The following is a 13,397-nucleotide window of genomic DNA, read 5'->3' as shown; positions in this document are numbered from 1 at the left end:
AATAATGATGATTTACTACTAACTTTAGTCTTGTTTCTGTCACTTTCTAACTGGATAAATTTAGCCAAGTGACCTCATTTTCTCATCTATAACTGAAGGTAAGGTTAAAAAAAAGTATTTAAGTGTAGCAGAAAAAGTAAAACATTCCAAAGCAATATAAAGTGGGGTATTTTTAGTCAAAGAAAAGAGGTCTTTGGTTGTTAGTTTCTTTTCTATTTTAGGCACAATAACCCATGCAGGAAAGAAAATCAGTTTGAAGCAGGAAAACAAAAGTGACAGGCAACTTCATAATTCTTACCTGCGTACATATGGTACGTAAGCCTCTCTATAAGTTTAATAACAGTTCCTGCTTTGATAATTGGAATTCCAGCCTTGGGCTGCATGTTCTCTTCAAATATAATATTCTCTTCAGAGTCAGGCTCTGCAAATCTATAAACATCAGCACTAGGCAGCCTCATCTGCTCCTCTTTCTCTTCCTGTAGCATTGTTACATCAAGCATCCTTTCCAGTGTACTCCGGTACTGTAAAGATATCAATGCTGCCATCCAATTGTTTTTCTCTTCAGCTGACTTGGCAGAAAATATAACACTATTTTCATCTTTTAAAATTATTTCAAAAGCATGCTTGTATTCATTGGTGTCATCTTTATCATTAATTTGTACCTTTCGCATAAAAAACTTTTCTTTAAGACGATATTCTGCATTGCTAGCACCAGGAAGTCTTGGCTGCCCATGATTTGATTTACAGCAAATCATTAAGCCATCAAAGAGAAATATGTGTCTCTCATGTTTGGCTCCTACACGTGTAAGAGTTCCTTCCATTATAAATTCATTACAACACTGTCCAATGTCTTTTCCCTCCCAACCATCAATATTCTTCTGAATCTCGTTCATTTTCTTGATTGCTAGTTGTTTCCCCTTCATTTGCTGACTATAAAACCGACATGCAGATTCACTGGAATAAAGAAAAAGACATTATTAGTACACAGATGACAGAAAACCTACAGTTCATGTAAGTAAGGGAAAGTGTAAAAGTAGATTTTTACAAGTCTCACTGAGAAGGTATTCACTAATTCCCCAAATAGATTAGTATTACAAAATTACACAATTTTGAAAATTAAAGCAACCTAGAAATTTTTTTCAGTGTTCTAAAAAGCACAATGATTGCTGACAAAATTCTCCTTAAATGTAACTAACAAAATGATTATTTCTATCTTGGCTACTAAATATTTAGAATGACAGATAATAAAAAGTAGCCCAATACAGTAAAAAAAAGTAATCTGAAAGATTAAATTATTTAGAAGAGTTTAAATGGACAAGACCCAAAGCTAAACACATGTAGCACATATTATAATTAGGAAAGTGGAAGCAATGTTATCTGAATTAATGCCTCAAGTTATATAATCCCTAAAATAAAGGACACTAATAATTTTACTTTGACAGAATAACTATGCCAACATAAATCTACCCGATACATTTTACTCTGTCTCTCCTTTAGCTTACCAGTTGACTCTCAGGAGGTCTTGTCTGGGAGTATGCAAGGAAAATGCACAAATATGAAAGGTTTTTCAAACAATAACAATTCTCTTGGCTTTGATGTCACTTCCTCTAAAAGACGAGGCTTGTCACTAAAACTATTTTCTTCATTGTTTACTTTAGGAGGGAACTGGGATCCCTGAATTTACACCACAATATTCAGGGTAAAAAGAAGGATATTTTAAAAAGTAAAAATATTCACCTCAGTCTTCGTTTTGCAAGACTTTTAGAACATATTTTTTCCATACCACTCTGAACATTAAGCAAAGCTGTTATTGCTTGTTTTAAACATTCCTTGTCTTCTTGATCTTCACTTTTTTCTTCTAACTGCTGTAAAGCCAAAATGACAAATCTGAACCAGTAGTACATTTTTGGATAAAATAATAATAAACTCATTTAAGGATAAAAATAACATTTATTCAGCTGTCACCACAATAAAAATTTTAAATGTGTCATCAAATATTCTTTTTAAAAGTGTTTTTCTTGTGTGTTACTATTAATACACAACCAAGTTTTCTACATTAAAAGACCAAGATTAGCAGTGTTAAGATGGGTTACATCTTGTGACAGGCAGTAATATGTAGTTTTTCAAAGTGCATACCACTGAAAAGAAATGGGGAGCATAATCGATCTACTGAATTATCATAGGAGTTAGCATACCACTAAGCATGTAGACGAGGTTTTTTTTTTTTAAGTGTGGAATTTGGTCTTAGGTTTCTGACCCCTATATTATTGTTATATAATACTGAGATGATAAGGAAGATAAATATACAGAGAACGATGCAATATAGTAGAAGGAATCTCAATTACAAAATCTAGGATCAAATTTTGACTCTACTTCTGTGTGACCTTGGGGCAAGTCACTTGATCTCTGAGTCTTACTTTTCCCATTTGCCAAATAAGGCTTATAAAAAGCCTACCCTGCCTACTTTTAGGGGTTGTTATTAAAAACCAAAGCACTTTGTAAATGGTAACACACAATGTAAATGTAAATGGTTTTCTTTGTAATTATACTACAGAATTAACAATAGTATAATAAAGAACTTTGTCCATATCCACATTAAGATTTTGAGTGAAGCTGTAATATACATATTTGTGAAACTGAAACTCAAGCATATTTTCTATTACTGGCAAATATCTGTGTCAGACAGAACGTCTCTACTTAAGAACTAAGTCATCAGTAACTAACTGTCATTACAGTAAGGTGGCTATGATTCAAGCAAGCACTTAACAGATGTATGAGTCACAATAATTCACTCATACATCTAAACCTGTTCCTGGTTACCAAAAGGAAAAGTTAAGAAATCACATACTAGCTGGCTGCAATGGCCTATGCCTATAATCTCAGCACTTTGGGAGGCCCAGGTGGGAGGATCGCTTAAGCCTACGAGTTTGAGATACCGTCTATTAAAATAAAATAAAATAACATTTTATCAATAGAGTTTTCATCCAACAATTTAGGAATACCTACTCTCTATCATAAACTAAAAGACTTGAGATATACAATCATGAAATATTCAAAGTGATTTATAAAGAAGTTTATTTTTCTTTTTTTTTTTTTAGATGGAGTCTTGCTCTGTACCCCAGGCTAGGGTGCAGTGGTGCGATCTCAGCTCACTGAAACCTCTGCCTCCCAGCTTCAAGCAGTTCTCCTGCCTCAGCCTCCCGAGTAGCTGCGATTACGGGTGTCTGTCACCACGCCTGACTAATTTTTTTTTTTTTTTTTTTTACTTTTAGTAGAGACAGGTTTTCACCATGTTAGCCAGGCTGGTCTCAAACTCCTGACCTCAAGTGATCTGCCTGCTTCGGCCTCCCAAAGTGCTGGGATTACAGGCGTGAGCCACCATGCCTGGCTAGAAGTTTACTTTTCAATTAGCTTAAGTATTCATTAGTACATTAGTACTTTAAGGATTTTGTGTTTTTCACAGGTATTCCTTAAAGGTCAACAACACATTCCTTTCTGCTTCAATTGATAAAAATCAGTTACATGCATGCGCACGCACATACCACATGCACTGATGACCTGTGAAAAGTAAACAGATTTCTTACTTATATTCTAAACCATTTTTATTAAAATTTACTTAAAATACTTTAATGGTCAAATATTCTAGAAGTAATGAATACCATATTGTAATGTTTAATACTTAGCTTTTATTATCCAGATTTCTTATATTCATTATTAAAAACTCACCATACTTTCTACTAGAGGCATAATCTACATTTTTAGGAAAATTTTCAGTCTTAACTGTGTTAAGTAAAAGAAAAATTTTGGCTGGGCACGGTGGTTCATGCCTGTAATCACAGCACTTTGGGAGGCTGAGGCAGGGGGATCACGAGGTCAGGAGTTTGAGACCAGCCTGGCCAATATGGTGAAACCCCGTCTCTACTAAAAACACAAAAATTAGCTGGGTGTGGTGGCACACGCCTGTAGTCCCAGCTACTCGGGAGGCTGAGGCAGAAGAATCGCTTGAACTCGGGTCAGAGGTTGCAGTGAGCCGTGATTGTGCCACTGCACTCCAGCCTGGGCAACAGAGTGAGACTCCATCTCAAAAAAAAAAAAAAAAAAAAAATTTATTCATAACAATTCTCAACATAAAAAGGGTAATGAAAGATATTTTCCAAAGGATAAGAGACTTTAAAAGTGTACATATTAATACAAAAATCAAATATCTTTTATTCATAATATTGTTCTTCAATATGGCCAGCTAGATTAAAGAAAGCCAATGGCCAGGGTTCATAAAGAAAGATACTAGGTTTTTACTTAACAGATATTACTAGCAGGCTGAAGGCTGGAATCCAGGTAATCTCTCAAAGTACCTTCCCATCCCTATCATTTGAAACTATTTGCCTCTCACATGGCAGAATTCTGGGAGACAAATAAAATGTTACCATTAAACATAATCAAGTTTAGTCTTTAAAGCAGCAGATAATCTAACATTGAAAGCTATATACCAGGGGTATCCAATATTTTGGCTTCCCTGGGCCAAACTGGAAGAATTATTATCTTGGGCCACACATAAAATATACTAACACTAATGAGAGCTGATGAGCTTTTTAAAAATTGCAAAAAAATCTCATAATGTTTTAAGAAAGTTTACAAATTTGTGTTGGGCCGGGGGTTAGACAAGCTTGCTGTATACCTTAAGAAAACGCAAATTTAATGAAAGCACCACTGAACAATGAATTAGTTCAGAGTTGATTGAGAATTTAATCACTCAAAAGCAAAGCCCAGAGAAATTCAAGTCAGTAAGATACAAGGCAATTTTTCAGTCTTAAATAACTAACAGGTAGCAGAATATTGAGCATTTGATATTTTGTCCTGGATAAATTTTTTATATTTTTAATTCAGGAAAACATACCTAATGGTAGACAAAATATATAATTCTCATACACATAAAAATATTTATAAAAGAAAAAATCCACTTGGACATCCTTTGATTTTCTATCCTAAAAATGTTTCAAGTTTTGGAATCGTGTATCTACTATTTAACTGTAGCATTTTACATACAGAATATTCTGGTATCTCAAAAATGTTAATATTTTAAAAGCCACAAACCCAAAGTACATTTCAAACCCATAAAACTTACCTGATGAAATACTTTTAAAATGTCATTTTTACCTTTATAACATTAGGCAAGCCTCTAAAATAAATTTCAGTGTAATAAATGACCTTTCTTGTAGCATTTTTTGCTTCTTTTACTTAACATAGCTAATTTAAAGTTGGCACTGGTGCAAAATAATTCAAGCTAACTACCATCAAAAGGGTGGCTTATTGTGGCTACAGAGACAAAGCAGTGGCAATTAGTATGTAAATGAGACTCAACAAAGCAGCATCCTCTTGTTACCAGTGATATTCAATACCATGCTTTTCATGAGTGCCTATTTAATAATAATGTGCAACAGTAACAATTACATTTGTATAAAGGCAGTTTATTTGAATAGTTTACAAAAAAGTACTAAGTCCTGAGATTATATTACCATATGAGATTGTACTTAAACTCATCTAGGGAATCATATTATTATTATTATTATTTTTCTTTTTTGAGATGGAGTTTTGTTCTGTCTCCCAGGCTGGAGTGCAGTGGCACAATCTTAGCTCACTGCAACCTCTGCACCTCCTGGGTTCAAGCGATTCTCCTACCTCAGCCTCCAGAGTAGCTGGGATTACAGGTGCATGTTACCACACCCAGAAAATTTTTGTATTTTTAGTAGAGACGGGGTTTTGCCATGTTGGCCAGGCTGGTCTTGAACCCCTTGGCCTCCCAAAGTGCTGGGATTACAGGCATGAGCCACTATGCCCAGCCAGGAATCATATTTTAAAGCAGAATGAAAACTCATATGCTCTATTGAGATGATAAAAGTTAACTTTTCACAAGAAAGAAACCACTTTTACCAGTGACTAATTTTTTTGGTCCCTTAGAAATAAGTAAAGAGGCAATAGTCAATATGGTGTGTTGCATGTGCAAAGGAAACCCTGGGAGATAAATGGGATTAAATGTAAGGAGCTGTCAAAAGAAAAAGCTACAATGAATATAAAGAATATAGCAGTATTCAGGAGACTAAAACTCAAGATTGTTTGATACATAAAAAATAAATTGTTGTACCCAGTGCATTTTATATGCTCAATTCACTCACAATCATATAATGGCTTCCCTTTGATTAAAAAAAGGAATGCTTGAATTCGTTTTTATTCCTTGGAATTAATTTCCTCCAACGTGGCATTGTATACAACGAAGGACTACCATTTACTTGAAGGCACTAACAGGCAGGTCCAGGATCCACAATTCTTGACTTTCAGTCCCGTGACTTTTCACTATAATAGGTACCCAAATAACTGAAATGACTTTGAAAAACCTCAATATTCACTAAATAAAACCTATTCCATAGAACAGGTAAATTGCAATGCACAAGAATGACAAAGTATACAGCCAAGAAATATACATTATAATTGTCTAACATTTGGGATATAAAAATAAAGGATCTCCATTTATTTTAAATATTATATACATAGAGTTCATCACAACGTAAGAGAACACAAGCAAAGATTAGGTTCACATTTCGATTTTGGAATGTTATTTGTATACCGTTTGATGAGACACCACAGTGGATTACAACATAGAAAATGCAAAGAGTAACACTTGATTTACTAGCCCTCTTAGCAAATGTATGAAATATTACCCAAATTATTCCAGAACTAATTAGCTAACTGCTGAGTAATTCAAGCCTTTTGCTCCTGTTTGCCATGACATCATTTTAAACATCCTACTAAAAGCTGAGGGAAAGAAAGGTCATGACATTCAAATAAATTATTATTTTATGGTACCAGCACACCTAAAAGGTATGGGTGGAGAAGATGAAATTCTTAATTAAAACGAAATTTCAATTCCAAACATTAAACAGGCAATCAACCCTAAAAAATGTTAGGATATGTCATTTATGAAAACATACCTTTTAAAACCACCTCTCTGTTCTAATCAGAGAAAACATCACTAACTACAAATGCACCTCACAGCTGTCAAGTTTATTTAAAATTAAAAATTGGCCAGGTATAGTGGCTCACACCTGTAATCCCAGCATTTTGGGATGCTGAGGTGGGCAGATCACTTAAGTCCAGGAGTTCAAGACTAGCCTGAACAACATAGCCAGATGCCGTCTCTACCAGAAAATAAAATTAGCCAGGCATGGTGGCGCACAACCGGAGTCCCAGCTACTCAGGAGGCTGAGGTAGGTGGATTAATTGAGCCTGGGAGGTTGAGGATGCAGTGAGCAGTGACTGTACCACTGCACTCCAGCCTGGGTGACAGAGTGAGACCCTGTCTCAAAAACAAAACAAAACAAAAAACAAACCCCCAAACACCAAAACCAAAAAATTAAATTAAAAATTGGAGTAATACAATAGTCAGCTGTTTGTTTACAATGGCTCCTGTGGTACACTATCCTATGTTTAACTTTAGACATTCAACATTTGTGGTCAGCTCCAATACCATGTAGCTTTGAGCCCATGGTTTCTAGATAAGAATTTCTGAATTTAGAAAGCTGGTTCAAGGGAATGTACACTGGAGAGAACCTCCATTCGTTCTCCACCAGACTCGGTGGCTTACGCCTATAATCCCTGTACTTTGGGAGGTCTAGGTGGGAGAAGCCCTTGAGCCCAGAAGTTTGAGACCACCCTGGGCAACAGAGCGACATCTCATCTCTACAAATAAAAATTTTAAAAAATTAGCCAGGCGTGGTGGCATGTGCCTGTGGTCCTAGCTACTTGTGAGGCTGAGGAATCACTTGAGCCCAGGTGGTCGAGGTTACAGTGAGCTGTGATAGCACCACTGCAATCCAGCCTGGGTGACAGAACAAGACTCCATCTCAATAAATAAATAAATAAAAATAAAAATATAAGATCAGGATGAAACGATTAATTGGCCTAACGCAAAAAAAGAAAACAGAAAAAAAAAAAAAGCGAAAGACGGGAAAAAAAAAAAGGCTGGGTGCGTTGGCTCATGCCATTAACCCCAGCACTTTCGGAGGCCAATGTGGGAAGATCCCTTGAGCCCAGGAGTTTGAGATCAGCCTGGGCAACAAAATGGGACCTTGTCTCTACAAAAAAAATAGTTTAAAAAATTAGTTGGGCATGGTGGTGCATGCCTGTAGTCTCAGTTACTTGGAAGGCTGAGATGAGAAGATTGTTTGAGCCCATGAGTTCCAGACTGTAGCAAGCTATGATCACACCACTGCGCTCCAGCCTGGGTGACAGAGCGAGACCTATCACTAAAAAAGAGGGATGGGGGTGTTACGGGGAAGCCAGCGTATAAAGCCAATGTAGCCAGTGTATATGCTGGAGAATCAGAACAACAAAAATTTAATTTTTATAGTGTACCAAAAACTTATTGTTAAGGGTTGAATTGTGTCCCCCATGAAAGATATATTCAAGTCCTAACGCCTGGTACCTATGAATGTGATCTTCTTTGGAAATAGGATCTTTGCAGATGTAATCAAGTTGAGATGAGATCATCTTGGATTAGGGTGAGCCCTAAATCCACTGACTTGGTGTCTTTGTAAGAGAAAGGAAAGCGAGATTTGGATGCAGACACATAGAGAAGAACGTGAAGCTGTGAAGAAGCTGATGTGCAGATGGAGGCAAAGACGGGAGTGATGGCATCTATAAGCCAAGGACCACCAAGAATTGCTGGGGTCCACCAGAAGCTAGGCAGAGGCAGCAGGGATTCTTCCTTAGAGCCTTTAGAGGAAGTGTGGCCCTGCCCACACCCTGATTTCAGATTCCTCACCTCCAGAACCGTGAAAGAATAAATTTCTGTTGTTTATAAGCCTCTGAGTTTGTGGTACTTTGCTGTGGCAGCCTTAGGAAACCAAATACACTCATGTACACATAACAACATAGACTTCAACCTGAATTTTAAAATAGAGGGAAACTTACTTTCCCTTAGGTTACAAAGACCCAGCATACAAGAAAAAGAATAGGCAATTCTCTAGGGAATTCAAAGTCATCCTGGATGGTTTTTTTCTGAGGTTTGTTTGGGTGCGTCTTGGGGAGAGGGAGATAAAATCCCATGTCTAAGGAACAAAGAAAAAGTTAATACTTTTGTGGAACCAAACATGTACTGATTTGCTAACCTTTAAAATATTGGTCAGGCCAGGTGTGGGGGCTCGCACCTATAATCCCAGCACTTTGGGAGGCCGAGATGGGCAGATCACTTGAGGTCAGGAGTTCGTGACCAGCCTGGCCAACATGGCAAAACCCTGTGTCTACTAAAAATACAAAAATTAGCCAGGCACAGTGGCGGGCGTCTGTAATTCCAGCTACTTGGGAGGCAGGAGAATCACTTCAGCCAGCGAGGCAGAGTTTGCAGTAAGCCAAGATCGTGCCACTGCATTCAAGCCTGGGTGACAGAGTGAGACTCTGTCTCAAAATAAAATAAAAATAAAATAAAATACTGGTCAATATATTTACTTAGCCCCAAGAAAGAAATCTAAATTTGTTTAATGAAGTAAATTAAACTTCACATACAAAAATCACATTATTGAAGCAATATAGTTTTCAAAAGGGCACAAAGGAAGTTTTTTTACTTCATAAAAAAATTAACTTTAACTTTTCAAGTTAAAGAGTCTGAAGACTTGACTGCTATCTTTAACTGCTGAAGGAAAGAGTATTTTTTCAGTGTCAGTAGCATTAAAGTCACACTATTTTTAATTTATTTTTTAATCAACAAGTAAAAATCGTATGTTTATGGTATATAATAGGATCTTTTGATAGATGTATATAATCTGGAATGGCTACATCAAGCTACTTAAAACATGTGCATTAACAACATACTTTTTTTGTGGTGAGAACACAATATCTACTTTCTTAGCAGTTTTCAAATATGCAATGTATTGTTATTAACTGTAGTTACCATGATGTACAGTAGATCTCTTGAATTTACACCTCCTAACTGAAATTTTGTGTCATTTGACCAGTATCTCCCTACTCCCCTACCCTCCAGCCTCTGGTAACCACCATTTTATTGTTTCTTTGTGTTCAACAGTCTTATACTATTAACAGCTAAACTTATCTTTTGACTTTGTAAAGTTTAAGGCATTCTACCTAAGTTTCCAAAATAAAGGTAATTATATAAAATTTACAGTTAAACTTTCTTTAAAATATAAGACATAAGAATTTAAAGGAAAATGTATATATATTTTTTGCCATTCATTTTTTAACAAGCATTTACTGAATGCCTAAATGCCAGACACTGTAATACGTATGAGAGTTCAAAGATAATAGGGCTCCATTCTTCACAGAGCGAACAGTTGAATGATAAGGCAGACAATAAAAATGGAACAAGTTCTCTAAAGAGATGTATGTAAAGAAAGGAAGGAACTCACTCTGGGCATGACGACTCACACCTGAAATCCTAGCACTTTTGGGAGGCTGAGGTGGGCGGATCACCTGAGGTCAAGAGTTCGAGACCAGCCTGGCCTACATGGTGAAACCCTGTCTCTACTAAAAATACAAAATTAGTCGGCTGTGGTGGCACACACCTTTAATTAATCCCAGCTACTCGGGAAGCTGAGGCAGGAGAATCGCTTGAAGCTGGGAGGCAGAGGTTGCAGTGAGCTGAGATCACGCCACTGCACTCCAGCCTGGAGAGGGTAGAAGAGGAATTCCAGATAAATGGGAAAAAAGAACAAGCGAAGAGGGAGTAATATGAACCGGGATACCCACGGAACCCTGAACACATTTGGCATATCCAGGGCTGCTAGGAAATTCTTTTCCTTCTTTTCTTTTTTTTTTTTTTTTTGAGATGGAGTTTTGCTCTTTTTGCCCAGGCTGAAGTGCAATGGCGTGATCTTAGCTCACTGCAACCTTCGCCTCCCAGGTTCAGGTGATTCTCCTACCTCAGCTTCCTGAGTATCTGGGATTATAGGTGTGCAGAAAAAAAAAAAAAAAGTGATGAGAGTCTTGTGGACTAATCAGGCAAAATTTCCTGCCCAATATACTGCTAACTTTGCAATATAACTTAGGCAGTAATACGAACCAGGGATACACATGCTTAAATCAGTAGAAATCTTAAATTGCTAAATGATGCACTTATTAAAATTCTATTAATGTAAGTTATAATTTTAGAAATGTTAATTGCCTACACTTGAAGGAGTAAAAATTTCTTTTATATTATTAAGATGATTGGGTTTTATAGCCTTCTGAACTTTCATCAAAGCTTCTTGGGTTCATTTGGAGGGGGAGGTTGTTTTGTTTTGTATTTTTGAGACAGGGGCTTGCTCTGTTTCTCAGGCTGGAGTACAGAGGCATGGTCATGGCTCACTGCAGCCTCGACCTCCTGAGCTCAAGTGTTCCTCCTGCTCAACCTTTTGAGTAGCTGGAACCACAGGTGTGCACCACCATTCCTGGCTAATTTTATTTCTATTTTTGTAGAGACAGGGTCTTGCCATGTTGCCCAAGCTGGTCTTGAACTCCTGGGCTCAAGAATCCTCCTGTCTTAGCCTCCCAAAGTGCTGGAACTACAGGCGTGAGCCACCACACCTGGCATTCTTGTTTTTATTTATAAACTGATAACAGCCTTAAGATTTTATATGGCCTTTGAATGTTTCTGAATTTCATTACAGGCTCAGGTTAAAAAAAAAAAAATCCCGTTATTAGAGAAACCATTACAAAGAAAAATTCTATATAACAAAACAGTGTGTAAATGTCCCATTATAACTATAGTTAGTAATAATGAATTCTTTCTAAAGATTTTACATACTAAATGCTTCCTCTCTTGATTATCCTCTTAAGATACTCATCCTGTATTTCCAAAGACCTTAAATGGTATGCTATTGCTAAGAGCTTTGTCATTTCTGCCTAGTGATTAAAAATACCTTTTAACTGCCTTAGTCCTTTCTCAATGTAAACATTCCTAATTGAGAAACCAAACTGAATTCCAAGTGACTACTATGTAGTGCAGAGACCTGAGAAAATGTAAGGATGAGAGTTCCTCCAGTTTACTGTTAATAAATTCACAGACCTTCTATTCATTCATTGATTCATTACAGAGAGCCCATTTTATCATCTGCAAACTATAAATATGATTTCCAGTAATACATTCTCCGTGAAAGAATCATGATACTAAACAGAAGTTTTCTTTGATGAAACAAATACTCATTTGAAAGCTAAAGAAATAATAACGCTATTAATGCATGTCTTCTTTTGTCTTTACAAGGCTAGTCCATTAAAGGTAGAGAGAATATCACTTTGAGCTACACTATTGCATTATAATTTATACAGACTTTTATTTAATTTCAGTATATAACAGGAAAAGAAAAAAGAGACAACCCCTTTCCTTTCAGTCAGTGCTTAATATTTTGAACTGTGATCAAATGGGCAATTTTTACTGAGATTATAGAAATTTATTGTTTCTAAAGTAATGATAAACAGTTTAATACAGATAGTTGCAAACTTGAGCTATGAAAGTCAGGTAAACTAACCTTCCCCATTACTTTGGCCTTATCCTCACACTGGCTCCCTTATCCTCACACTGAGTCCCTGAGTCTGCTGAGGTTCCCACATGGAAACTGCGATGCATAAATCCAAGGTTGTTTTCAAAGAATCAGCCATGTAAACAAAAAGTAAAGGTACAAGATAAAAATATCTGACAATTGCTTTAACATTCACTAAAAAAACAAAAAACACAAAACAAAAAAATTAAAAAACAACAAAAATAAAATTCACTACTAAAACGAGAAAATATGCTACTCTTTTGCAGACTGATTTCCATTTGCTTCTTAACTGGAAAAAGAAAACAGAAACACACTAATGTGCAGGGTACTCACACAATAATTTACAAATGAAGTAGCAAAAAAAAATTCACACTTGAATATGTTATAAATAACAATAAAGAGTTTTCTTACCTTCAAAAGTTCAAAGTAATGGAGACAGTGGTAAACAGGGGCCAGAAGCAGCCTGGGTAAAACATATTGAACAGCTTCTTTGAAACCTTCGCCTATTGACTGGAAAAAAAAGTGATTTAATTTTTTTTTTAAGTTTACTTTTCAGACATTGTACATCTTGATTTAAAAATTACTATACCTGCAAATAAAGTGCTGCCCCAGGCTTTGATAACTGACTAAGGAAACGATCATGAAAACCAGGTCGCAAAATATCTCGAGCATACGATTCATATGGATCAAATGCCAGTTCCTTAGAAAATAAAGAAGGTAAAACATAAATAATCTACCATTACAAACACAGAAAGATTTCATTATGGGGCACGACTATGCGAGCACAATTATGTATTTCTTTGAAAGTCTCTAAGCAAAAATTATATGACTACTAATTATAATTTTAATAGAAGAGATCCCAATATTCTCAAGTAA

General features: G+C 36.2%; 2 protein-coding genes across 4 annotated transcripts in view; one reads left to right on the top strand and one right to left on the bottom strand.

Annotated features, from left to right (window-relative positions):
• ARHGEF33 (Rho guanine nucleotide exchange factor 33) overlaps positions 1–8,948 on the top strand; it is a 145,975-nt gene extending 137,027 nt beyond the window's left edge. Inside the window, exon 20 of the transcript XR_010130000.1 lies at positions 8,505–8,948. The gene's annotated coding sequence lies outside the window, so the exon portion shown is untranslated. The remainder of the gene's footprint in view (positions 1–8,504) is intronic.
• SOS1 (SOS Ras/Rac guanine nucleotide exchange factor 1) overlaps positions 1–13,397 on the bottom strand; it is a 140,168-nt gene that overhangs the window by 40,855 nt on the left and 85,916 nt on the right. For all 3 annotated transcript variants that reach the window (XM_004029111.5, XM_019021184.4, XM_063695933.1), the window contains exons 7-10: positions 13,111–13,221; positions 12,933–13,031; positions 1,738–1,865; positions 299–954 (exon numbers count right to left, since the gene is read on the bottom strand). In XM_004029111.5, coding sequence (XP_004029160.1) covers positions 299–954; positions 1,738–1,865; positions 12,933–13,031; positions 13,111–13,221 — 994 coding nt within the window. The remainder of the gene's footprint in view (positions 1–298; positions 955–1,737; positions 1,866–12,932; positions 13,032–13,110; positions 13,222–13,397) is intronic.

This window comes from Gorilla gorilla, chromosome 12, assembly GCF_029281585.2.
Source record: "Gorilla gorilla gorilla isolate KB3781 chromosome 12, NHGRI_mGorGor1-v2.1_pri, whole genome shotgun sequence".
Taxonomy (NCBI): domain Eukaryota; kingdom Metazoa; phylum Chordata; class Mammalia; order Primates; family Hominidae; genus Gorilla; species Gorilla gorilla.
Note: the sequence above shows the minus strand (reverse complement) of the source record. Positions and strands in the feature narration are given on the sequence as shown.